This window comes from Oenanthe melanoleuca, chromosome 5 (assembly GCF_029582105.1).
Source record: "Oenanthe melanoleuca isolate GR-GAL-2019-014 chromosome 5, OMel1.0, whole genome shotgun sequence".
Lineage (NCBI taxonomy): Eukaryota > Metazoa > Chordata > Aves > Passeriformes > Muscicapidae > Oenanthe > Oenanthe melanoleuca.
Genome location: NC_079339.1, coordinates 51,572,333 through 51,597,973, shown reverse-complemented (window position 1 = coordinate 51,597,973; position 25,641 = coordinate 51,572,333). Strand labels below are relative to the sequence as shown.

The 25,641-nt window shown below is 38.6% G+C and overlaps 1 protein-coding gene across 2 annotated transcripts in view; it reads right to left on the bottom strand.

Moving 5' to 3' along the window:
- Positions 1-2,603: 2,603 nt before the first annotated feature.
- The window catches only part of ASPG (asparaginase), a 43,998-nt gene continuing 20,960 nt past the window's right edge, over positions 2,604-25,641 (bottom strand). Inside the window, exons 9-16 of one of the 2 annotated variants that reach the window (XM_056493357.1) lie at positions 22,592-22,705; positions 19,468-19,587; positions 18,330-18,425; positions 17,327-17,490; positions 11,055-11,141; positions 5,017-5,116; positions 4,660-4,718; positions 2,604-3,030 (exon numbers count right to left, since the gene is read on the bottom strand). In XM_056493357.1, coding sequence (XP_056349332.1) covers positions 4,665-4,718; positions 5,017-5,116; positions 11,055-11,141; positions 17,327-17,490; positions 18,330-18,425; positions 19,468-19,587; positions 22,592-22,705 — 735 coding nt within the window. In that variant the 3' untranslated portion in view covers positions 2,604-3,030; positions 4,660-4,664. Of the gene's footprint in view, positions 3,031-4,659; positions 4,719-5,016; positions 5,117-11,054; positions 11,142-15,572; positions 16,356-16,881; positions 16,976-17,326; positions 17,491-18,329; positions 18,426-19,467; positions 19,588-22,591; positions 22,706-25,641 lie in introns of those variants that run through there. The other variant, XM_056493358.1, reaches the window with a different exon arrangement.

Below are 25,641 nucleotides of genomic sequence, written 5' to 3'. Positions count from 1 at the left end.
TAGTAAATAATATCACAACCTTTTCTGCACAAAAACAAACAAACAAAAACCACCAAAACAAAGCCCAACCTAGAACCCAAAAGTAACTTTATCCAGCTTCCACCATGCCATTTCAAAGTGTACTGTGTGTAAAATACCAAGCACAGATCTGCAGATGATCCTCACAGTGCCAGATCTCCCAAACTGCAGCTGGATGTATCTGTGGAAGGTGCGTGCACATCATGGATGTCTGGAGCTAAAGCTGTTTGAGGAGTTAGGAAATGGACCCACAGTTAGTCTTGGCAATGGAATGAGTGTGTTTGCAGTACCCATAGCCCTGTATGGCTGCTTAATCTGCAACTCTTTACTGAGCAGATTGCTGGATAAAAAGAAAAGTGTATTGGATCTTTTCAGGAATGATCTGAAGGAGAAAAATTAGGATGTTTAAAAAAAACTAAGCTGCCTCTGGGATGTCTAGCATACTTTAACTAATGAAAGACATTCTGCTGCATACAGTAACTGAAACAAATAGGTAGGAACAATTTTATTCCTTACTAATATTTAGATTTTACTTTTGAGCAATAACTATGCAAAACTTAAGGGTTACTACACACAAATAGATTCATCATAAGACTGGGAGTTATCACAGAGAGTATAATTATGATTATTAAATCACCAGCATGAAGCAAAGATGTAGTAGACGAACAAGACAACACAGGATCTCCAAAGTTTACTGAAGTTCATCTCCAACATTGAGTGAAGAGCTGAAGTTTCTGGCCTGGGTTGGGTGATTCTTGCCACAGCACCCTATACATTTATGATAAGTGTCTCTTAACACTTGAAGACTGTTAACAGTTCCTGAATGAAATTCTGACATATATAAAAGAGATCTAGTTCTATCTCAGATAAACATTAAATTTGCATTCATATCTGCCATTAAAACACACTGGTTTATTTATAAGGCAAATCATGAATTTTCTAGAAAATTTCAGGAACTCTTGGGCAAGATGACATATTAATAGGATACATATTTCCATAAAGATTTGTCAGAAAGTAGCTAATACTGTTTTATTCTTACTTTAAACATGACCCCAAACCATTTCATTTTTGCTTTATGAACTTCTAACTAAAAGTCTTCTTAATGGATCACATCTCAAAATGTTGTACTTAGTATCTTTACCTGGCTTATATGCAGGAGCAAAATGGTTGGCTGTTTTCTTCCCTCTCTCCTTCAGTTTTACTGTTGAGACCTATTATTTCAGCAGTTCACACCAGAATATAACTTTTTGTTCAAAAGAAAAAGGTTTTGGTTTTTTTACTATAGATGGGTATTTTAGAAATATAAGACATTATAGTTTAGAAAGTTTCTTGTAGATCAGATGAGCCTTTATTGAAAAGTATGAAGAACATATTGATGCTTCTGTCTATGCTGCAGTCAGTCATTTGGTACAGAAATAAAGAATGGATGCTGTTGTGAACAAATGATGGCATCTGAGAATAATTTAAAAATAGAAAATATTCTAATTGCCTGGTTCAGTGCATCAACACTTAAGACTATTGATGAGGCAAGATAATTGTTGTGAACACCATAGGAAGAAGAGTCTGTGCATTTTACTTCTGATTATAAAAATTTTCATAAACATTACTTTGCTCCATACATCATCAACTTTATGTATTTACAGATAAGACACCAAAAATACGACAAATTTGATGCCTGATTTTTGATGTTAGATCTCATTTAATTATTTATTCATTTTATTCAATCTCAAGCATGTTCATTGGTATGCAGTATCAGTTATTTAATAATGAGACAGCTTAGTTTTTGTGACCATAGTGAAGATGTGCACTACTTTTCACATTAATCAAGTATTTTTATGTTGTTTTTTTTTTTTTAAACTGGAGTGTATACAGCATTTTCTCAGACTGCATGCACAGTTCCCTTGTTTTGGTGAGATCTGACATGCAGCATACCTTGGGAATCTTTTAATACTGGCAGGCTCAGCAAGTAGTCATTGCAGCTTTTCTCTATGATAAGAATAGCTGTGGGAAGGTTGAGTAGTATAAAGAGGAAAAAGAAAAAACTATCTGCACTTCAAAGATTTCCTTCAGATGTAGCAGATAGAAAATCCACACAGATTACTGCAGAAGCTGTAGGTGAAATTAAAAGTTGCCATCTCCAATATATGCATTTGCCTGAAGTATTCTCTACGTTTACATATTCTAGGGCAGACACAGCTGTAAACATACATATTGCCTTCTTTATTTTGTCTGAAAGTGTTGGGACTTTAAACTTGGGGTCTGTTAATACTGAGATCCCATTTACAGTCCAAAGAATTATGTGTCCAGTGTGTAGCAATCTTGATTATATTCCGGTCAGGATGTGGGAAAGATGCTATTAGAAACAAAACAATCAATTCACTCAGGCAGTCCCACAAACATGCTTTATGGCATCTGCCTCCTACTCATTTCAAGTGAGGGTTTATAGTGACACATTGGTGAAGATTAGTACACAACTGCAGGCAGATGCCCATGACTGATTCAATTGTTTGCACTGACACTCACAATTGCTGTAATTGCAGCTGGAGTGATAAAAGTCATTGCAAAAAAACAGACAAAGCGAAATCAACATTGTTCCTCAGAGATTTTATTAGCTGAAACCCAGAAATGCACAATCCACTGTTTTTCCTTGGTATGAATTCACCACAGCATTTCCATTTGCTATGCCTGCAATACTGTCCTCAGTGGTTTTAACATAAGAACATTCAAAAAGCCTCTTTAAAATCAGAACTTGTAACAGGAACAGCCATGCATTCCAGCATCACTTGCTTAAAAGAATTTCTTTCCAGAAAAGTGATTAAAATATAAAGGCAGCAAATGATTTTTAGACAATCAGTGTGATCCTAAATAAAGAATCTTTCTAAGATGTAGCTTTCCTGTACATTCCAAGCAGCACTACCATTGTTCCTTTTCTCTTTTCCTCCCATAACAGCTTAGCGTCATTAATGCTTCAAGCTGGTATTCCTGTTGAGGAGTGACCATCTTCTAGAGTCCCTGGAGAAAGAGAGAATGGATGTTTAGAATAGGCAGTGTCCAAAGCCTCCCCGAGAACAGATTACCCTGTAGCCTGCCAAGCCAGTTCTCACGCAGTGCTGAGGACTTCCTTCAGACCGCCTACACTACTGATGGCTCAGTCCAAAGGAATTATGAGGTGATCCATGGAGGAGTTGAGGATTAACACATTCACTCCTCACTTACAAAAGAAAAGGGATTTTTGCAGACCTATTTCAATGAATATAGAAATCCCTTTGCAGCATAACTCGTATTCTAAAGGTATTTTAGCATTGCCATCCTGACTGCTGGAAAACTTGAGCATTTAAATGCTCAAGATTGTATCTAATTGTATCTAATTGTATCTATCCTTCTATATTGGGTAGAACCAAAGAAAACCCAAAACTTTAAAGGAAAGCAAAGAAATCTGCCTGATTGTGTCCTTCGTTAATATAAACCAGTATGGAGAAAATCAAAAATTCCAGTTGCAGTCCCCACTAACATCTCTCAAATGGGACGCGCAAGTGGCCAGATAACCATCGATGCAGCAAAACCTTTCATTACATTTTGTGCTAATTTTAATAAATAAAGGAGATCATCTCCTCCCAATATTTAAATTGGGATTAGACTTGCCAATATATTGGAGAAACCTAAATAAAAAATGTATTGCATCAGAAAGGGGCTCTGAGAAATGTGAGGCGAGTGCTCTAAATGTATCCAGTAACAACAAAGCACCAGAGTAGGTCAAATGCCCCAACAAGTTCTCTATAGAGAGACTTGTCAGATGTGATGGTCTGAACATGAGGCACACACACACAGGGACAGGGAAACACACCTTGGATGATGGCAGCACAGAGGGAATTCATGTCAGGGACAACCAGGCAGCTGCCTCTGCAGCCTGAGGAAGAGGCCGTGGCACTGCCCTGTCCTGTCCTGTGCCAGAGCAGGAGCAGCCCCTGGGCACAGCTCTCTGTGACAGAGCTTTCTGCAGCCCACGTGTGGAGTACAACTAACTCTGGTCTCTGACAAATCTGGCAGGCATTTCCACGTTACACCAGGAGATTGTCTGGTTTAGGGTGCTGCATTGAAAGCCGGAAGGAGAGGGCAGGTGGAGATGCAGCAGGTGGCCCAGTGGCCCCTCCTGAATGGCTGTGCTGGCCATGCAGCTGTCCTGGGGAAGGGAACACTCCTGTGCTGGGGTATGGCACCCTGAGAGCTGGACCTGGCCAAGGTGCCTGATAAAAGGTATTTCCCCTCCAATGCAGGTGAGACAGAGGAGCCTTTCATTGCAACAGGCTGATGGAACATCACATTGTTGCCCTCAATGGTTTTATTTTAGTAGCTTTTACTACCAATTTTTTTTTTTTTTTTTAACTTTTCCAACCAAGTTCAGAACTTACACTGTGGAATACACAAAAAAGCATTTCCAGGTTCAGGCAGAAAGAATAATAAACATTATCCCCACTCTACAAAGAAGGATTTAAGTATTCAGAGTCAAATCAGAAATCAAGACAGGGGCAGCCGATGAATCCAGATGTTCCAGGGTGTACAAGGACTTAAGTACATGATCTCTCTTCATACTCATGCTGATGATACATTTCAGAACTCCAGCACTTGAGAACAAAATCTTACCTTTCTTATTGCTTTTGTCTAAGGAAGTCAAGAACCTCCTTCTGTCCTGTAGCCTCTGCCTGTAAGTAGAAACATGATTAAATCCTGTAATCCTGTTCACCAGAACATGCAAATACTCACTTGTGAGAATTAAGATTATGTTACCACAAAATAATTAAAATCCAATTTAAATTTTAATTTCTCTGACATAGATGAGAAAATTCTTGCTCCAACTATTTATTACTTCACAACAGCACCAGATTTGACATTGTAACAAATTCTAATCCAGTTTATAGTCCAACATATATTTTTCCCAAATTGATATTATCTGAGAGCTCAGGTAGCACACCAAGGGAGCACAGCTGTATGGACACTTACTACTTGTAGAGGATTCCTGCCATCATAACCAGTTTGCTCCAGGTCTGCACCAGCCAGGTACCAGGCATACAGCCCATCCACATCACCTTTAGCTGCAAGGCTGGAAAATAATAATTAATATTGGTTATAAATCTTTCCGCTAATTTCAGTGAGCTCCTGGGTCCTGTCAATGAGCTCAGCAGGTGAAGGCTGAACCAGGCTCAACATGGCTTCCAGGGTACAGAGGTAAGGAACACTATTACAACAGCTTTGAATAGCTGAGCAAGCAACACAGCTTGATGAATCAGTTCCTTAAATTATTAGGGCTGTGCTATAAGTACTTACAACAGGCTAGTTTCACATAGTGGGTGTGACTATGACCAAAGGGGGAAAAAAAGTCACACAGTTTCATATTTCACAACACAATATTTATCTCCTGAAAGGAGTTGGAGGGAGGGCAATGGCTAAATCAAGATGCAGCTAAGTGAGAGCACAAGCAGATGTGCCAGCAATCTACAGGACTTATTTAAAACCCCTAAGAAACCCCCTTCACAAGTTTGCATAACTGTGTTTGCTATCAGTAGTTATGATATTAAGTACATTATTGTGATATTATTTGGACAGTAACACAGCTATATTTGAGTTTAAAGAAACAATTTGCAGAATTTAAATGGGTAGCAAACAAACAAAAGAAAAAAGCTCTTCAAAGATGCCTGATATAACAAGCAATAGAAAGGATCAGAATGAATCACATTCTAAGTTAAAGTTTTCAGAGGAATGCACACTGGGTTATTTCTTTGCACATCTACTGATAGTCCCATCCACAAAGTTTATTTTTAACTCTCATTTTGATAAAATGGCTAAGAGCATGTACATATGCAAAATCATGCCAGTCTGTACCAAGCCTGAAGACAGGCTGAACTGATGGGAAGGTTGGGAGGATGACCTTCAGTCTTTTCAGGATACCAGCATCTGTGAGGCTTCAGACCTGAGCTTGCCATAAGCTTGCAGATTGTTTCAGCAGAACCCTCTGGTAATCATCAAGTGAGGTTGAATCTCATTAAGAGAGGGGAAACCTCCTCAACATTATTAAGTTCAGAATTTGCTGCCTTAGCCAGAGCTTGCTGTGGGTGGCACACAAAGCACTGTGCTGGCAGCAGGGATGGAGATGGTGATGAGCTCTTGGGAGTGATGACCAAGCCAGGCAGACTTGGTGAAGAGTGGAGAAGGCTCAAGATGCAAGGGGCAGTCATGGAAGAAACCACGAAAGCAGGGCTGCAACATTCACTTCTCTGCTAGGTTGAAATCACTTCTGTTGTTGATTAAATCACTTAAGTACTTGAAAATATGTTTTCACGGGAGTGGAGACCTCTAATTGCAGCAGTCCCAGAGGCTGGGCACAAAAAGGGAAAGCAAATGGTCTCTGTCTGTGCTCCTCCATGTAACTCCCAGGGGACCTATAGCCAAGGCCATTGGGGACATGGAAGTGGTAGTGGGGTACAAAGAGGTTTAACAATGCTTCAGCCTGGCATCATGAAGGAAAGGATCAATAAATCATTAATGAAAACTGCCATCACAAAAGAAAAGGCCCCTCAGAAGCAATGAGGAAACAGAGGAAAGCAAAGAGGCCCAACAGGAAGCTCAGTGGGAGGTTAGTAAGGAAACTGCAGAAAAGAGGTGAGCATTAGTACAGAGAAAGTGTAAGCATTAGTAAAGCAAAGAAATCTCTTAGCAGCCACTTCTGGAACACATGAATTATCTTTATTTACAGAGACTAGTCTCTGGCTGTTAACATTGTAAGGCCACAGGCTAAGGAAGAAACAAAAAGCCTGCCTACAGAGTTACGAGCATCACCAACACTGGACAGGAGAGCACATTGTATTTGCCAAATAGGATCACATTGTTCAGCCATGTGCAAAGCAGAAACCACTTTGGTCAAAGACTTTCAGAAATATTACCAACCTACATACCCAGGGCACCACAGCTACATCTCTGTAAGCAACAAACAAGGATGGCTGCACTTACTTGAAAATTAACTGCCTATTAACACCACTTATTCGGATAGAGCAATTTAATCCTCATTGTAGAGGTCAAAACCGTGATCTTCTTCCATGAGATCAGAGTAATCCAAACACATAGAAGTATCTTCAATTGAGAACCTTATTCTATGGGGACTGTGACCAGAGAATAAAAGATGATGTAGCTTGGGAGAAAATTTAGATACCAGTCTAAAGAGAAGATACCTACTAGATTGATTATCATCAGGAGCACCACAAAACATTTTCTCCAAATCCAGATTTCCATAGTCAAGCCATACACATCTGGATTTCCTTTACACACAGTAAGTGTACTTCATATACTAAAATATATACAGATAACCTGTCAATTTACACTATAGAAACCTTGGTTCTGTATTTGTCTCAAAGATATTTATGCCAGTAATTTCAACTACAAGTGCAACCCCAAAGCAGCAAGTCCATCACTATTATATAATGAAATGGAATAAAGATATCTTCAATATGCACCTACCAGGATGTTTAAAACCTGCTTTGTTGATAAAAAAAAATTATCTACCACAGTTTACTCAACTCTGACTGATACCTTTGACAGCCAGTAATCCCAGGTGTCCTGCCTATCAATGCTCCTGCATTCAGAAAAATTATGATATATCCAGTTCACAGTTACAGCAGGGCTAATGTAGTCATCATGATGCCAGAGCTAAGATATCAAGAACAGTGACAGTGCTCTCTGTGCCTTCAATCACACCAAGATCAAGCTGCAATTTAAGGGGTGCTCTGTTACTGCCAGGGAACCAGGAACGAAACTTGCCAGGTCCCAGAGGGTTTATAAGGAAAAGGGCCAATACAGTTGTAGATTTGGACTGCAAAAAGTACAGTGAAATGAAATCTTGGGGTTTCCTCCTGTCTCTTCATGTACTAGGATTTCATCTTTCCCTGGGACACAAAGCTGTGCTTTATCAGCAAGTCTCCTTTTTCCGTGTCTATATAAAGTAATCAGGACAGTAATCAGGACTTTTTTTTTTCAGGTGTGTCAGCACCCTGACAGAAGAGAAAAAAAAAAAAATTCTTCTTATTTTTTTTAAGATGAAGATCCAAAGGAAAAAAAAAAAAAGGCCAGTGGTCCAGCAGTCCAGCACAAGGCATGGATTGCTCTCTTCTGAACACATTTGGGAGCGCTGCTCTTAGCTTGTCTCCATATCTCTCTCAGCTCAGACTTCTTTGAAAGACAGCAAGAACTAGAAGCTTAGTACTTATTCCTGAAGAGGCATATTTACCCTTCCTTCCCCAGCCTTACCCCCTCTTTATGTGACATTGAAGAGGCATCTTATTCTGAAGGGTGATGATTTTGAAAGGCTGCATCCTTGAATATATCATACCATTTCATATCATTTTAGAAGTATAAGAAAGGAATCTAAGAGGAAGCTGGTTTGACTTTATGTCCCTGTTTGATTTTGGGAAGTACAGACCTGAAGTACCTCAATTCTACACAAGCTTTTTTCCCTTTAAAAAACAAACACAAATCAACTGTTTACCAATTCCAGAGGTCCAGAAGCTTTCAGAATAAGTCTGAGTGTCCAAATTTATCTCACCATGGTTTGGTTTTTCAGACAGATGACAATACTACTGCAATATGAGAAGATATTCTGACATTTTTAACAGATTACTAACACTGAGACCTCATTTCGAAACAAAGCCATGAACCAGATACCAAACATCAACAAAGTGATTCTAAAACCAGACTAACACCTCTCACTTTAAAAAAGACATCAGCAAATGAAACCATGAAAGATTTAATAACTATGTGCATCTCCACTTCCTACACAAAAGTTCCCACTGATACTGTCCAACCCTCAGTTCTGGCTTGTACTCCTTTCCCTCTCAAACATCACCAATGCCAAAGGAACACATTTATTTTATCTCCATGATCTTCCAAGTGAACTATTCTATTCTATTCTATTCTATTCTATTCTATTCTATTCTATTCTATTCTATTCTATTCTATTCTATTCTATTCTATTCTATTCTATTCTATTCTATTCTATTCTATTCTATTCTATTGACTCTAAACAGAAGGAGGCTGAGAAGACTATTAAAACACCAAAATCTCTATTCATGGTCTTTCCTAACAGTTTGAGGATTGGTAGGTAGCAGAGGAAAAACATAGTTTAATTCAGAGAGAGCTGCACGGGGGAAAAAGTTAAGTTAGCTAAGTGCAGAAACACAGAGCTTATCAGAAAGCAAGCAGCTTTATCCTTTGAAACCCCAAGAACTTGACATATTGCCTTAGTGACAAATTCAGACTGGTAGAAATTGCAGTTTAAGGCACATTACAAGATAGAAAAAATGTAGGAAAATGTAGGAAATGTAGGAAAATTCAAATTGGAAAGAGGGGAGATAAGCAGCTGTTCCTTTAAGCAGCTTGACCATGTGACCATGTTGACTGCCATGAAGGTGCCAGTGCCTTCAAAGAGGGGGCTTAAAACGAGAGAGAGGAAGAGAAGTGAGCCAGAGCATGCTGGAAAAATGAGTGTATCAGTAAGGTCATCTGAGGACACTGTAGAGGTGTCAGAGACATTTTGGCAAGAGGACAAACACCAGCACCTCAGATTTAGTAACTTACAGGTAGCTGAGTAACATTCTGGAAAAAGTCCACTTTGTTAGAAATGAGTATGCCAGGCCCTCTAAAACAGCAGAGCAAATGAAGAGCTTCAGCTCTGCAGGATCAGGGTAGGAGCAACCACTGCCTGGCTCTGCTCCTGCCACAAAGATCCAGGTGCACAATGATCTCTAAAAAGCTGTGACAAACTGCATGAGAACCCCATTTTGTTATTTTGTGTGAAGAACCCTTTCCCTCTTCTTGGTTTGTTTTTTGGAGGATTTTTGGGTTTTTTGGTTTGTTTTGGACATATTACTGCCAGGTCAGCTAGCCAAACAGGTTCTGCACATGCCACCAGGACTAAGCAAGGTGACGAATTTATTTGCAGAGGAATGTCATTCCCTAAACCTTATGGCAGAGGCAAACTGCAGAAACCAAGGGTTTAGTTTTGTCCTATCACTTGCAGTGCCCTGGGAAGTGCATATTTTGACTCCATGGTAAAAGCCTTATTACCCAGTCTCCTCTGAGCATGCTGTGACAATGGAAGCACTCCAGACAGTTTTCCTCAATTCCAGAATTACTCAAAGGACAGAGTCCAGTCTCTATACAGAACATAAGCTTTACCTTGACCTTGTTTTGTAGATATTATATAGCACTGGCTGGTCCCTGATTTCCTGCCAAGTCCTGATATAAAGGCCAGTGCTCAGGGGTTCTATGTTTGTTTTTCGGAAGAAGAGAGAAGAGGAAATGAAGTAAAAACTACAAGTAATTTTTGGAAATACATGGAACCTTCTCACAATTTTCAGAGTAATTTGTAATTCAGGACCAGTACTGGAAAAAATTAAATCTATTTCTTTTTACAACACATATCCACATTGTTATATATTGAAAGTAAGTGTATAGAAAGCCAGCTCTAAGAGAATTACATCCTCTTAAATATAATGATGGTGAGCAGCAGTTCACAAGTTTTGTGGTTAAACCTATTTGTCTATTTGATTTAGTTATTTCTAAGAACAATACTATATACTCATTGGAAAATAAGCCATTCCAATATAAGTGAAAAGTGGACTTTGATGTAATAAAAATTATACATTTTGTGCAGCTTTATTTTTAAAAAGAGATGTTACAAAATCACACCTTGAACAGCTTCTTTTCACTATTCCTCAATAAGAGACCTTGGGGGGAAATTGAATATTTACTTCCAGCTCACTTATCCCCACAGTCTTCTCTCCTTTAGAACTCTCTTGAGTTATTGGTCCTTTGAAACAGAATTGATTCTTAATTTCATCACTTCACTTGTTGCCTTATTATTCATCACAGAAAGAGTCCCCTCGTGTGCCAGGGATCCAACTGTTTATTGAAAGTGCTCCATTTTCGAGTCTCCTCTGAAAAACCATCCCACTCCACACCCAATTTAGGGCCGCCTCATATATCACATTTACCTGCAGAGTATTGTTCCAATGTCCTCCAAGTCATGGTTTGAGAGGTGTGCTCCTGTTTCTCGTAACAAGTTAATCACTGGTATGTGCCTTTATGAGAGGAATAGAAAAAAATGAGAAAGTGACTTGACCTGGAGGGGCTTTTTTCCCCCTGAATCCAACATTGTCATATACACCAACAGTCAGTGAAAGTTCTCACATTCTCTTTTCCACAATCACAGAATAAAGAATCTTTTCCAAGGTGACAGATGCAGTAAACAGAGTTTTCCTCCCTCTCAAAAACTCATTCATACACTAAGCTCAAGGAAGTGTTAAGTTCAGCTCTAAAAAGGAAAAGGATGCATACTCTTCTCTTCCAAAAATTCTTAGTATCTTAAACTTAGTGCTAGTTTAACAGCAGAAGTATTAGTAACTGAAATACATGCAAACAGGTAAGACTATTTATTACATAGCATCATTCCTGTATTTTAAAGAATACAATGCCCATACATACCAGTTGTAAATAAAACATTGTGTCTTGCAGATAAGCAAGGAATCCGTAGGTTAATGGAGAAGCTAATCGGATTTTTAGGGCTTTAAAATGATGGTAAGTATTCTTGTGAACCTCTGTCAAAAGCACATATTTTCCTAACTTCCTCCTCCCAATACCTTTATTATTGATCTCTACCTGGAGGCTTTAGGAGGTCTTCCTTGTCCTTTCCTTTGAGATAAAGGATCAAGTGGCACTACCAGCCAACATCTACACCTTAGTCAGGTGCTTAAGAAACTCTGTGCAAAGGCTGCTCTCTAAAGGTACTGTTGGTGGAAAATAACATGACAAAAAATCTGCAAAATACATTTTTCATAACTAACCTAGTGGAAGGTTTAGAACAAGATTTGAAAAGGAGATGACAGAATGCTTCTCTGTTAAATAACTGAACTAGTTTACAAATCAAAACACTGTTTTTTTTCTCCAGAAAGAGCATGATGACCCAGTAGATCAGAAATAGTTTCATAGTTCCTATAAGTTGCTAAATATAACACTTCAAAATAAAGAGGTAGGCTTATCATTTAATAGGAAAAACATGAGTTTTTCCAACCAATTACCTAAAAGATCATCTGTAGCAATTAAAAGTAGAAAAATAGACTTTCTGCTTAATCACTTGGTGGTAGCCATAGGCCTTTCCATTTTTGAATTGGACTAAATTACTTATCTAATCCCTCTGCCTGTTTTTATGAAACTCCATCTTCAATTAGAAGTTACTTTGCAGTTATCCACATAAAGCCTATATAAGCTTGAAAATGAATTATCCCTTGAGGGTACAGTAAGAAATTAAAGGAATGCTACTTATTTTGATATAAAATCTTTAGTTTCTAAACTAACCAAAGAACTGTATGTGTCCTATAGGAATCACCTTGCTTTTTCAAACACAGGTTATTGACCCTAAGAGAGAGATTTTATTTATTGTAAATTATACTTTGTTCCAATTGACAGGAACAAAAAAAAAATCTTCCTTTGCTTCATAGCAAAGCATTGCTGGGACAGCACATGCCTCAAGTTTGTTCAGTTATCTAAAATATTTTCTCAGGTGGTCCCTTACGACATGGCTCGTCATCCACAAGCATCTCCTTGAGCCAGCAAATAATGGCATGGTCTCCTTTCAATCCATGGTGAAGCATGAATTCTACACGTATGAAGTTTTTAGTTTTTAATCTTAATCCAAACAGTAATTAGCTGAAATGAAATTTGGCCTGAAATAGATTAAAGTAGAACACGTCTGTTCACTCAGCATGAAATGAGCATTTTTTTAAAACAAAAGCTTTGCTACAGGACAGCACTACAAGATAAAAGGCTGCAAAGCATGTTGTAATGTTGTGTGCTATCTTCTCTATATGTGCTCCACCTATGAGGTCTGTATCTCTGGATACCAGCAAAAAGACATATTTTCTCTTCCTGTTGTAACTATTTACTCCTTATTGGCAGGAAGAATCTCTCCAGAAAGCCCTTCACATCCCACTCACACCACACAGCCATTACTACTCTGAGTGGGACTCGAAATATTTGCAACAGACAGATTTGGGATCATTTACCCCATTCATTTAATACAGCAAATTTAAGCAAGAAAAAAATGTTGCTTGAAATAAATTAAATTTGCAGGCATTGTAACTGATAGTGTTTATTATACACTTACAATAAAGCATTTCTAAACAGAAATACAATGTCCTGATGAGTCATTCAAAGTCACATTTCTTGGTGATGTGGGAAGAAATGCACTACTGCTTGTTAAAGACAGGGCAAGGGAGAGGAAGAATAGAAGCAAATAGTAATGCAAAGTTTAAAAGTGTCAGATTTAGTACTGTGGCTGTGAAGTGCAGATCTGTCCAAGAAAGCAAGCAGGCCACCTCTGACATTCCCACCACTCAACATGAAAACTATGCAGGAGGCAAGGCACTGCAGCTTGTTCCTACTTGCACCCCAATGCTATCTACATTCTGAACACACTTAAGCCCTCTCCAGAGCACCACTTCTGCTGTCTTGCACCTACCACAAGGGTATTATTCATATCTCAAGAGGCTGGCTGTGAATTTTCTGATACTGTTATGTCTTGGGCACATGAGATGTATTTGTCTTTAGAAATTGTTTCTTTAAGTGCTGTTCTCCTGTGGCTTTACAAAAGCCTCACAAGGGCCACAGCTGAGCTGAGCTGACTGAAGTTCAGGTGATGTCACGAGCCATGAACTTCCTGAGAACGGGTCAAATGCAATTCCTGTTCTAAGATGACAGCACAAAACCAAGAGCAGAAGAACTTCTAGACAGCCAAAGCTCAAGGCAGAGAGGGATGGCAATATGCCCATGTCAGCCCTGGCTTGCACAGCTCATTTTAGCCCCACCTGTGAGCTGTTCTGACTTTCCCTTTTCCTACTGTGTTCTGTCACCAAACCACAGCTCTTGGTCAGACACAGCCTGTAGAAACAATGTTATTCTGCATATGTTACTTGAGATAGCTTTTTAGTAGTATCAGTTATTCATCCTTCTCTGAAGGAAAAAACAAATAGTCAAAAGGTATTTCTAGTCTCTCATGCCTGCTAGGTTCCATTGTTGATAATGCTGGACATTAAAACTCGAGTGCATACTAATATTTTAATATATTAATAACAGAATATCTGATTTGGTGCAGTCTTCAACATTCAGCACTATGAGCAAAGTTTGAGTTCCAGGTAAAACCATCCACACTCCTACCAGTTCATGAGGGCTCTGGATTCACAGGAAACTAGGTTTGTACAGTACCTATCATCCCAGGCCCTCACCTGGCAGACACTTATTAAAAGTGAATCAACTTCAAAAGGGATGAATCATACATGTGAAATTAACACACATGTAAGAGTTTGCAGGATTGGGGCCTTAGGGTGCACACCTTCCACCAACTCTCGTTAAAGAAATGCAGGTGTAATGTATATCCAAACTTGACTGGCTTCATTCTTTTTCATGTTTGCTCCCCTAGCAACCAGAATGGTTATGGCAGGATCAGCTTCGTTTCACTTGTTCAGTTTTCTGCATGGTATCAGTGGGAATTTTGTACTCACTGTGAGGACAGGCTTCAGTGCGCTTCTTGGAGGCAGTGGTGGTTAGATTTTCTCTCTGCCTTAGATTTCCTGAAGTAATGTAAATGTAACCTTGCAAAATATCAAGTATTTAAATTCATATTTACGTGGGAGGTAATTTTACTACCTCTAATCTGATGTTCTCACAGCACTGTATGAGCAACTCCCCATTTTCAACCTTTTACCGCTGCTCTACAAGTAAATGGAAGCACTTTTACTACTTAAAATATACACAATTTTTATTCAAGACATTTTTCTGCTTAGAGAGTTTCTGTTATTAAAAAAATATTATTCTATTGTTTTGAAAATGAATTATCCCTCGAGGGTGCTGTAAGAAATTAAAGGAATGCTACTTATTTTGATATGTCAAGCAACTGGCCTAAATTAACAGTGGTCTGTTTAGCTTCATGCATAAAGTGAGTGAGACTACAGGCAACCTGCAGAGTTACAAATGAAAAAGCGGAAATGCAGTCTTTTTTAGAAAGAAACAAAGAGTCACTTAAAGTCAAAAAATTTAAGAGACTGTCATTGGCATAAATCAAGTCACTGGTCTATAGCACTGATAGTGCTAAGTTAAGAAGCTTTTAAGAAGAGACATAACTCCTGATCATCTTTACAAATTAATAAATGGAAGAGAGAAATCAGTCATCATTATACAGGTTTGCATACTGGTTAAAAGGCAAGCCACTGAGAAATATTACATAAAAGACTGGAAGAAAGCTATTTTTAAGATTAGTGGATACTGTATTGCAGTTAAATGCCAATTAAACAGATATTAATTCTCAGAAAATGGGATTAAGCTGATGCAATGTTCAGTAAAATTGAGAAAGTTACAATATTAAACAGTTTAAAGCATTTACTACTCATTATCATCAGTTTTCCCCCCTCACCCCTTCCCTCTCTGCCACTTTCTATCAGGATAATATCTTTACTTTCAGCTTGCAAGTGTTTAATAAATAGAATTTAAATACTTCTGTAGCATAAATCTTTTTAGTGGGTATCTAATTACACACATATACAGCTGTCTGCTCTTTAGCACTCTCCTTTATATGCTTACCAGTGTGAAATGCAGTGTGAGTACACAGCAGATCATAAATACAGATTTATGAGGTTAGTTCTAAGTCAACTCTTCCTCTCATTCCAACAGTAGAAACAAAAAGAGAAACTGAAAATGGTTATGGTGCTGTTTCCTTTTAAAATTCCCTGCATCAAAATGGGTGTGCAGTTTTAAAGAGCTTTAGAGTCATAGTAGGAGTCTAATATAGGAGTGGCAATTCTAAGGAATCCAAACAACAAGCTCATGTGAAATTCCTCAGGCGGTAGATGGGTGTGGTAACAAAAGTAGGTGCCTGATTTGCAGGAACATCTAATAGTATCTAATGCTTTAGCATTTTCTCACATTGGACCAGAGCCACCTCTATTCAACTCCGAGGTTATTTGTTTGATTTGCTGTTGGGCTTGTTTTTGCTTTAAGACTGCAGAGCTTATATATTCATGAGGTAAAGCAACAGCCACAAAGCTGCTGGAGACCATGCAGGAGGAATGGCAATAGCACAGCACAGCCAGGCCAGACTCCAGCTCTCACGGTCACAGAGCCTGCTGAGTTTTCCACATCTGGTCTTCGAAACAGAAGAAGCCTTCAAGTTATTCCTGCAGCCCATGGTAATCCAGGACTGTCAGACCTCCCAGGGAGCTAACTCCAGCTTGACAGACTAGGTGAACCTGTCAACATTAGAAAGCTGTAGGAATATATGGGGACATTCACCCAAGAAGACCATGAAAATTCAATTACTCCGAGCTCTTTTACAAGAAAAAATGGCTTTTCTCCTGCTATGATACAGACTGAACATAAGATAAGGAGCTGAAAGTGGATCAAAGACAAGGAGAGATTATGGTGTGCAGCTTCTAACATGCTGGAAGACCAATGGCTCTATGAATCCCCAGGCTATACAAACTAAATCTTAGAAAATTAAATTCTGATTACTGATAACTTTTATATTCTGTGTTATGGCCATTCCTTAGGACTATACAACATGAAAGAGACAATGAAGTGCAAGTCCGTGACTACCATTCAAGAACTGCTGACATTCATAACAGCAGGAAGAGGAAATCCACAAAGCAGGCAGAGCCATGCAACCATCCCATATAATTATGAGTGGGTGGAAGGGAAAAATCAAAAAACCAGTCATTCAGCAAGAGACTCAGGAAAGCACTGGTGGAAGAGGAAGATTAAAACATGTCAACCTACCGGTATATTTTGTGCCAACTGAAACAGTCTGGTCTTGATGAGAAAGGGAAGGGCAGAAAGAGAACAGACAGCCCATGGTCCTGCACTCTCACTTCTGACAATCAAAAGGAGTGATCAGTTTGGCTCTGTTTTATAAGGAAGCTTCAGAATAAAGAGTGGAGCCCTGAAATTATGGACAAAGTCTTGGCAGGAGGATAGCAATAATACCTTATGCTAAAATTCTGCATGCATACCAAGTTGTTTGCTTTCATTCCACATTATTTAAAAAAAAATCATTTAGGCTAATCACATCCTTTGAAATAAGCTGATATGTTTAATTTTAACTGCTGTCATTTACACATGACTACTGAGACCAGACAAGGCCAGAACACAGTATGGATGGAGCTGAAATCCAAAGTGACAAAAGGTTGATATACTTTATATAGAGCAGTAGATAAATTGTTACCTGAACTTGATCGCATTCATCAGCGGGGTAGATCCATATCTGTCTCTGGCATAAACAGTCGCGCCAGACGTCAACAAATACTCAACTAAGGGCAGGTGCCCTTCAGAGGCTGCAATGTGGAGTGGAGTTCGGCCGTCGTAGTCTCCACAGCTCAGGTTTCCACCCTACAAAAGGATGCCAAAAAGATAATGGCTGCACATTAAGCTGTTGCAAACGTCACACAGTATACATCACATTTTAATTCTGACACCAAATTGTTAAGCCTGTCAAACTTAGTTTATCTTGCAGCATTGTTTTAGTGCCAATAAAGATATTTATTCCACCTCCTGCATGTTTCCTGCTGAGATATGTTCTTTATTACAGCACACCATACAGCAGCTTTGTAGACTAGCCCATAGACTGTTAATTGTTCTTGTCTTAGTTAATTCCTACTTTCAAGATATATTTATCATTTCTTGAGGCCCATTACCAAAATCAATAGTAGGGTAAACCAAGCGGGGGGGGAAAGAAGAGAGATTTCAGGGAAATGCCTGTTTCTTCTTTGGGTATAACCCAAGCCAGAGCTTTGGGGAGAGCCAGAAATCCTGAATTAGAAGTGCACTGTGTTTTGCTTAAATAAAATTTTCAAGTTTTTTATTTTTATTCCTGACAGATTTACATCCAAAGGGTGGATACTATGAATATGCATAAAGAAAGTTAAACGAAAAGAAAGCAGCACAAATCATTTTAAAATGTTCCAAAGTTAGCAGATAAGAACTTGCATTTTAATCTACCTATATTTTCACAGTTCAAAAGAAAATGTAAACAGCTGAAAACCAGAGAGGGACAAGAACATACCAGTTCTGAAAGGCAAAGACCAAGAAGTCTAGAAACCACTTGTAATCGTCATAGCACCTTGACTCTAAAACTTAGGTTGTTACTTTCCATGAGCATGGCTTCCTATCATCAATTACAGTTCTATTTTAAAATTAAGGTTTTGTACACACTGCTCATTTTACATTACCATTTCTGCTATGGCTCTTAGTGCATCTATGTCACCCAGTTTAGCTGCAGCACAAGCCAAAGGTGGAATTAATGCATCTCGTACAGCTTCTAACTCCTGAAAAACAAATAAAATTAAATACTTAATATCAGCCTTGCCTCTAATGTGATTGACACCCAAATTGTTAAAACACTGCCCTAGCATTCATGTAAAGTTTCCAAATTAGTCATCTGGATATTTAGAAATGGTAGCATTCAGTTCTTGGACGGAAAGAAGTCTCATGTTTATTTTACATTTTGTCAGTCTCACATCCATAAGATTTATATTCCTTCCTGGCAACACTACAAGTACCTGATGTCTTTATAAACCATTTAAGGTGCACACACTAATTGCCATCTCTCTACTGCCATAGCTACACATCAGTATAGTAAGAGAAACAGTGCTGGTGGGAGTTGGAAAAGACCATACCCTCAAGACTGAATCAATTTTATTATTGTTATTCCTCAGATATTTGTATAATCTGTACATTCAAACCTATACTGATAAGCCTCCTAGGCTCCCTAAATATTCTCCCATTTCTCATGCTTACTAAAGAACTAAAGAATACATTCTGTATTCATTAGTTAATAAAAAACTCATCTTCCCTGAACCCAAGTCAAGAGAAAAGTGAGTATTTGTACAACCAGCACTACATTATCTAATTTATATTTATATTATATTTTATAATTGGGAGGGACTAGACACCACAAATTACTCTTGTGCAATACTTCCTTAGTATCAGCCTTCTCTGACTGCATGTACAGTTAAGCTGTTTTACCCATTATTATTTGGATTGTTCTGAACTGTCAATACATTTGACCACAAAAATATAAAGCACTCTTCATATCATCAATACCCTGAATTAGAGCATCTGTCTGAGGCTTGTTATTGCAACCAGCCAGTCAAAAAAATAATCCCAAGATAAGGCTACAAAGAGGGGGGAAAAAAGTTAATATGTTTTTAATGAAAAACATTTTAGTTATAGAATTTTCATTGTGTCCTTTCTCCCTAACTCCATATTCCAATTTTCTTTCAGCTTTGCTGTTCATCTTAAATGTAAGTTCATTTAACTCAGTTTACAGCTTTGCATGATATTAATTTTAAATATTTAAGTATATACCTCCTTGCTGCTGATACTTAGAGATTTGGCAATCACTTGAATAAACTTGCTATCTCTCAAAGAGATCTTGGCTCCTGTGGGTACAACAGTCATTTCTCCTCTTAGATTCTCACTCAGCATCTGAAAAGCAAGCAATCAAACCCTTTGTTAGCAGAGGAAAAATATGGTGGTAGTCTAATAAAAAAGCCTTAGAATCAAGTTAGAAAATTGTTTGGAGGAATTATGGAAACTAATTGAATGCAGACAAAAGATTAAAGAAATAGTTACTGTCCCATGCAGACTGCACGTTTAAAAAGACAAAGGAGGGAGAGAGACAGGCAAACAAAACTTTCTTCCAAAGCAAAGAAAACCAAAATAAACACATAACAAAACACCCCAAATTTTAGAATATGCTTACAAAAGTTCCCTAGTGGGGTAAGCTACTTAGTGGGGCAGCCTACTTAAAAACACAAAGATAATGAGTAATGAGCAGAGTGAGGCTTAAGACCAGAATATTCTGAAATGCTTTTTGCCAGCATTCACAAACCTCAGGACTCCTACACAGACTGTGCACATAGACCTCAAAACAAAGCCCAGTGCTGCCTGTAGACAGTCATGTATTTCCATGGGTTTTCAAACAGCTCCATTATCCCTGATTTTGTTAAAATCTGGACATAGATCCAGCTTTGAATGCAGAAAATCTACAGTAGTACCAGTAACTAAGTATCCAAACAGCCATGTAACAGTTTGCAGGATGGGTGCCTCCAACATAACTGGGAAAAAAGACCAAATCAAAATGTAAAAAGGTCAGCCAATTCATGTGTAGAAAGTACTTGAATAGGGAAATAAAGAAATGAAAATACTCTAAACAACAGATTCTGGAAAACTTGGAGAACACAGATAGAAGCCAGTCATCAAGAAAAAGCAACTAGTTTCCTCAATTCTGACAATCTTACACACTGGCACTCTTTCAGGAAAGGTTGCTGATGCAGCTATAAAGCACATAGTTATTTCAATTAGAATTTTAAAAAGCAGGATTGTGAAAGTTTGCAAGAAACAGATGTGATGTTGGCAGGAGGAATGCCCCAGGTTTACTTATGTCTAGGCATGCCCTTTATTAAAAAAACCTTCCAAGAGCTGACAACACCATAGCTGTCTGCTGGAAGAGTCCCATATACATGTAACTCAGAGGATACCAACTGCTTTGGCACACTTTTAGAATTTGACAGGTTGAGATCATTGCTTTACACAGGTAACCTTAGCAATTGACACCTGTGCTAAATGCACCCAGTGCAAAACCCTGTGTGCCTTATTGAATCCTACCAGCTCTTCAGACTTTTGTATGTGTCTAGGGGCACATTCCTCACTCTTCATGTTGAAAAAGAATCCTAAAATAACCACGCCAGCTTCAGGAGAGCTTCTGTCTCTTGGGAGACTATTGTTTGGTGATATGTTTAGCTGAAGATATTGCCACAGACAACATATTTCCAGGCTTTCTGCTTCTCCTGGTCTCTGTAACTCATTCCTGCCCAGGCAATGCAGCATGGTGTTCCCTTAGTTGTGCCAGCATGGTTGTTTGTGAGTCTGTACAATGAGTCAAATGAGGAAACCAATCCTGCATAACTCAAAGAAATTGCAAAATTACTTTGTTTTTCAAACCATATAAAGGAGGTCCAGCATGCCACCACACAAACACTGTGTAGGACAATCCAAAGGGCAGAACATGAAAATGCAGAATTATTTTGTGACATGGTACCTAAAGCACCTTATCATTAAATCCTCACCTGAGTAAGTCAGCTATCTCACCTCAGCAAACTGGATCTCAAATTACATTTTAACTCACACACCCAGGCAAGATGCCAGCTGGGAAGGTTTCTCCTGTCCCAGGTCAAATAATCCACTGTGCAAGAAGATTAAAGTCTGGATAAAAAAAAAAAACAAGCTACTGCATGTATGTTCCAGGGTCAGTGAGTATGCCAAAGGGGTATCAGTGAAGAGCTGGGGTTTCTGAAGTGCAAACCCATCCAATACCCCTGCTTCTCACAGCACTGTGTCATCCACTAGGCATGTCCTTACACAGAGCATGTTCTGGGCATCCTCACACACACAGCTCCTCCTCCTTCCATTTCTCAGCTTTAGCAAACAACTGCAAACTCAGAGGCTGAAACTGTGTCTAAGTACAGTCAAGTAGTACTTCCAGCCACTACACTTAGCATCACAGGTATCCAAATATGCTTGTCTCAAGAGCTGCTGCTGGTTGGAAGATGTGGAGCATAAAATAATTATCAGGTTTGTTATGGTTTTAATAAAAAAACAAAGCACCATCCTGAGATATACATGTGCCTACAGTGTTAAGTCTGGAGAGTGACTCATCATGATGTCATCTCCCAAAGTGTCAGGATTACGATTTCACTACATACAAGCACAGAAATTCATGCATTCCTGCAGACTCCTGCTCCCTTATCTAATTCATAGCTATATATTCCTTGTATAACAGGAACATGATAAACAGCTATGTAACCTGCAGGAAAAAAGAACCTTGATGAAGCAACCAATGAACAGTAAGAACATTGTTAAAGGAACCCTGATTTTAAAAAGAGTTACAACTAGTTCTAGAATAATTTTCTACATTTTATGTATTATAAAGTGTATCTCCTTTTAGAGAAAGAAAATCTAATACTGTTATGAGTAATGCTGTAAAGGAAGAGGCTGTAGGCAAAATTTATTTTCAAAATAAGCTTTGTGTGAATGAATCTGGGATTAAATCTTCACCACATTAAGATCAGTGACAAGATCTTTGCTGACTTCAGCAGGGCTGGGATTCTGTCTCTCATAAGAATTTCCACATAGAGTTTTCAGTACAGAAGTGTCCAAGCTAGACTACTACCATTTAAAGATGGCATTTTTATGGCTCAGTCATGGTCCTCACCTGACTCATGTACAGAATTCTTTTCTCTCCCTATCTTCATACATTTGTTTGCTTAATAGTACTTTCCCTAAGAAAAAAGCACAGGCTGTTCACATTATGGTTCTGGAACCAACTGCTTTTAAATGCAAGAGAAAAGCTCAAGGCATGAAGCTAAGCAGAAGTTAGCACAGTAGATGTGAAACTTAAAGGCTTTCAAGGTCACACTTAAATATTTACCTTCCTCTTCTCCTCCCAGCTAAGGTTTCTCTTGCTGAGCGTGTATGACAGTTTAGTTAGGGCTGCCTCTGGTGTCATATCACCTCCAGGAATTACTCCAGCATCAGCGAGAGTCTGAATAAAAAGGAATAATGATTCTAATTAGCATAGCATTCAGAAATACCTGCACATACACAAAAGATGTTTGGAAGATGAGTAGCTACACAGAATGCAGTGTGCAGCCAAGCCTCCACTCTCTTGCTCCTCCTACTGCCACTGCAATTTTTGTACTTTCAGTTATCAAATGCCAAGCAAATACTACAGCAATATGAATAAGTTGACTTTTACTTTAAAATCCTTTTCCTGCAATAACACTGAAGAATTCCACCAAATGCTTGCCATGGTCGCTTACTATGCTGAAAGGGAAAGGTTACAGGTCCGTATCAGCTATCTGCAGAGTTGTCAGATTCCCTTTATTGAAAAGCTGCAGTTACTCTGTTTTAACCCAGTGGCATTTTGAACACTGCCAAGTAGGCTGTTCTCACACAGACATATTTACCATTCTTTTATGGGGCATTACTTTGGATGAATTCCAGCACTACAGCGTGCTCACAGTGGGAGTGCTTTCAGATCCTTGCAGGCTGCACTAGCAGTGTATGATTTAGAAGATACAACTAAAATATGTAATTTACACAGTTCTGACAAGAACAACTGAAAAAGATGACCTTTTTAACTTATCTTTCTGGTAGTTAAAAAAATGAAATGTCTGAACAAAAGCAAAAAGAAGGATCTTTGCTATGATCAGCAAGCCTTGTAAGTGTGCAAGACACAAAACACAAAGGAGATTTCAGATCTCTTGTCATTAAACTGTACCTGGGCAAATTACAGATTGTCTTCTTTGCCATAATGTGATGCCTCACAATAAAGCATCTTGAACTAGGTTCTTTGCACTGCATTTTACTTTTAATTACCTTGTACACAAGCTTCAGCTTAAAAACTTGTTGTGGCTTAATATTTTCAGCAAGATACAGAGCCTTAATTAGCTATTAATCACCTCTGGGAGACCCAGGGTAACATTTTTTAAAGTCCCATGGGAAACCATATACAGAGAAGGTGAGAAATACTTTCTGTACTGCAGAGCTAACCAAAGAACAGTTAGGGCTTTTTCAGTGGGTTTGTGAAAGAGGAGGAGGAGGAAGGGATTTCCCAGCTTCCTTCCTATACCTAAAGTCCCCTCAATTATAAGTTTCTACTGTGTGGATGGATCAGAGGCCAGACATTCAGTTAATTAAAACAAACACTTCAAGGGAAGCCAGGGACTCAGCTGACATACCTGACTAGCTTGAATGAGTAAAAACTGGCCCAGCCATGTGAAAAGGCCTTTGAAATATTTCATTTAAAGAAAAATCAAATTAAAATTAATGTTACAGCAACTTTACAGCATTCACTCATGATACTTCCTCCATTGAGCAGCTCCTCATGAAAAGGAGAAGGCAGTGAAAGAACAAGTGTGAAATAATCTTGTAGGACTTGCCTTGGTCAGTGTTCTCCTCAAAAGATGCCGAGAAAACAGGGCAACCTCCAACAACTGATGCTGAAGAAACATAGTACAAACTCCATACAAAAAAATGGAAGCCAGAAGGGAACGCATTTCTACACAGCCTTAAAGTGGTTCAGTAAGACCTGAGCAGAATCTTTCAATTCAGTATATCAACCGTCTGGATCAGAGTGCAAAAAGCCATTTTTGGTGTCTATTTGGAAAATCTTTTAACCAGAGCCTAGGAGAGGGGTTTTCTTCTTTTCACACATTTTAGCACTTCATTTCAAGCATTAGATCACATACAACCTAGGGTTCATTTTCATGTTGTTTTTCAAATATAATTTTGGTGTCTTTTATTGACTTAACTGCTTTTTCCCTTCCGAGTGAGCTGTTCTATATATTCTGCCCATCCCTACAGTATTTGCTACAAAGCATGGGATCTTTGCAAAATCACTAATTCTCAAAACATCTCCATTAAGTTATGCAAAAGTTTTCCCAACATCCAAATAATTGCCCATATCAGAAAATACCAAGTTTGGATACTAAGGGGATATAAGGAAAATCTTACAATCTCCTTTTCTTTTTCCTCAAAACAGACTGTGCAAATACTATCTAAAACTGTGTCAAAACCAAAGCTAAAAGAGGCAGGTTTCAGCACCAGAAAAAATGGGGTATTTGGGTTTGCCATGCAGTCAAAGAAGAAGCTGGCTCTGCCAGATGGGTGGTTGCTCCAACAAAACCAGGTGTCCAAGGCGGAGGGATGAGTCACCCTCTGGGAGTGCTTCTTGGCTATTGAATGTCTGGTCCTTTTCTAAAGGCCAGTTAAACCAGCTTCCCCCACACTAATACATGCAACACTTATTCTAATATGGCTTTGTGCTCTTATTAGTTCCAGTGATGATGTGTTTTGGTACACAGCTGAGAAACACAGTACAAAATGCCCAGAATATTAATAGGATGTACACAAAACCTGCTTTAAGCCAACCCTCATGCGTTAAACTAAACTGATTTCCATTCTCCAATACAGACAATTCCTTAGATACTGTTCTTCAATCTCACCATGAATTCAGTTGTACTTCCAGTCAAATAAAGAACTGGGATCTGGAATATTGCTTGCATCTACAGGCTTTCTTCATGCTCCTACATTGTAGCTAAGCAACTGTTATCCTATCAAATACTACTTTATTTGATCATCTGACCCCTAAGCTAGCTTTTAGCTCAATGGAATTCCTCTGAGAGAGATTCTACGGATCTAATGCAAAATATCCTGGAGTGCTGCACATGACAGGAGTGAGCAATCACTAATTTGGGATTTGAGCTGCCTGTTTTGACCATTCAGACCAGGAGGAACAAGATCTTGTTTGTAGATATGTGTCTAAATGATTCCAGCTTAAGATTTTTCGGATGTAGTTATTTTATGAGCAACAACTTTACAGTTAATAAGCCTGGTTTTATACGCTGGGACTATTGGAAGTTTAAAGCAACTTGTATCAGTGGGATGTTTCTTTTACACAGCAGTGGGGAATGAAGT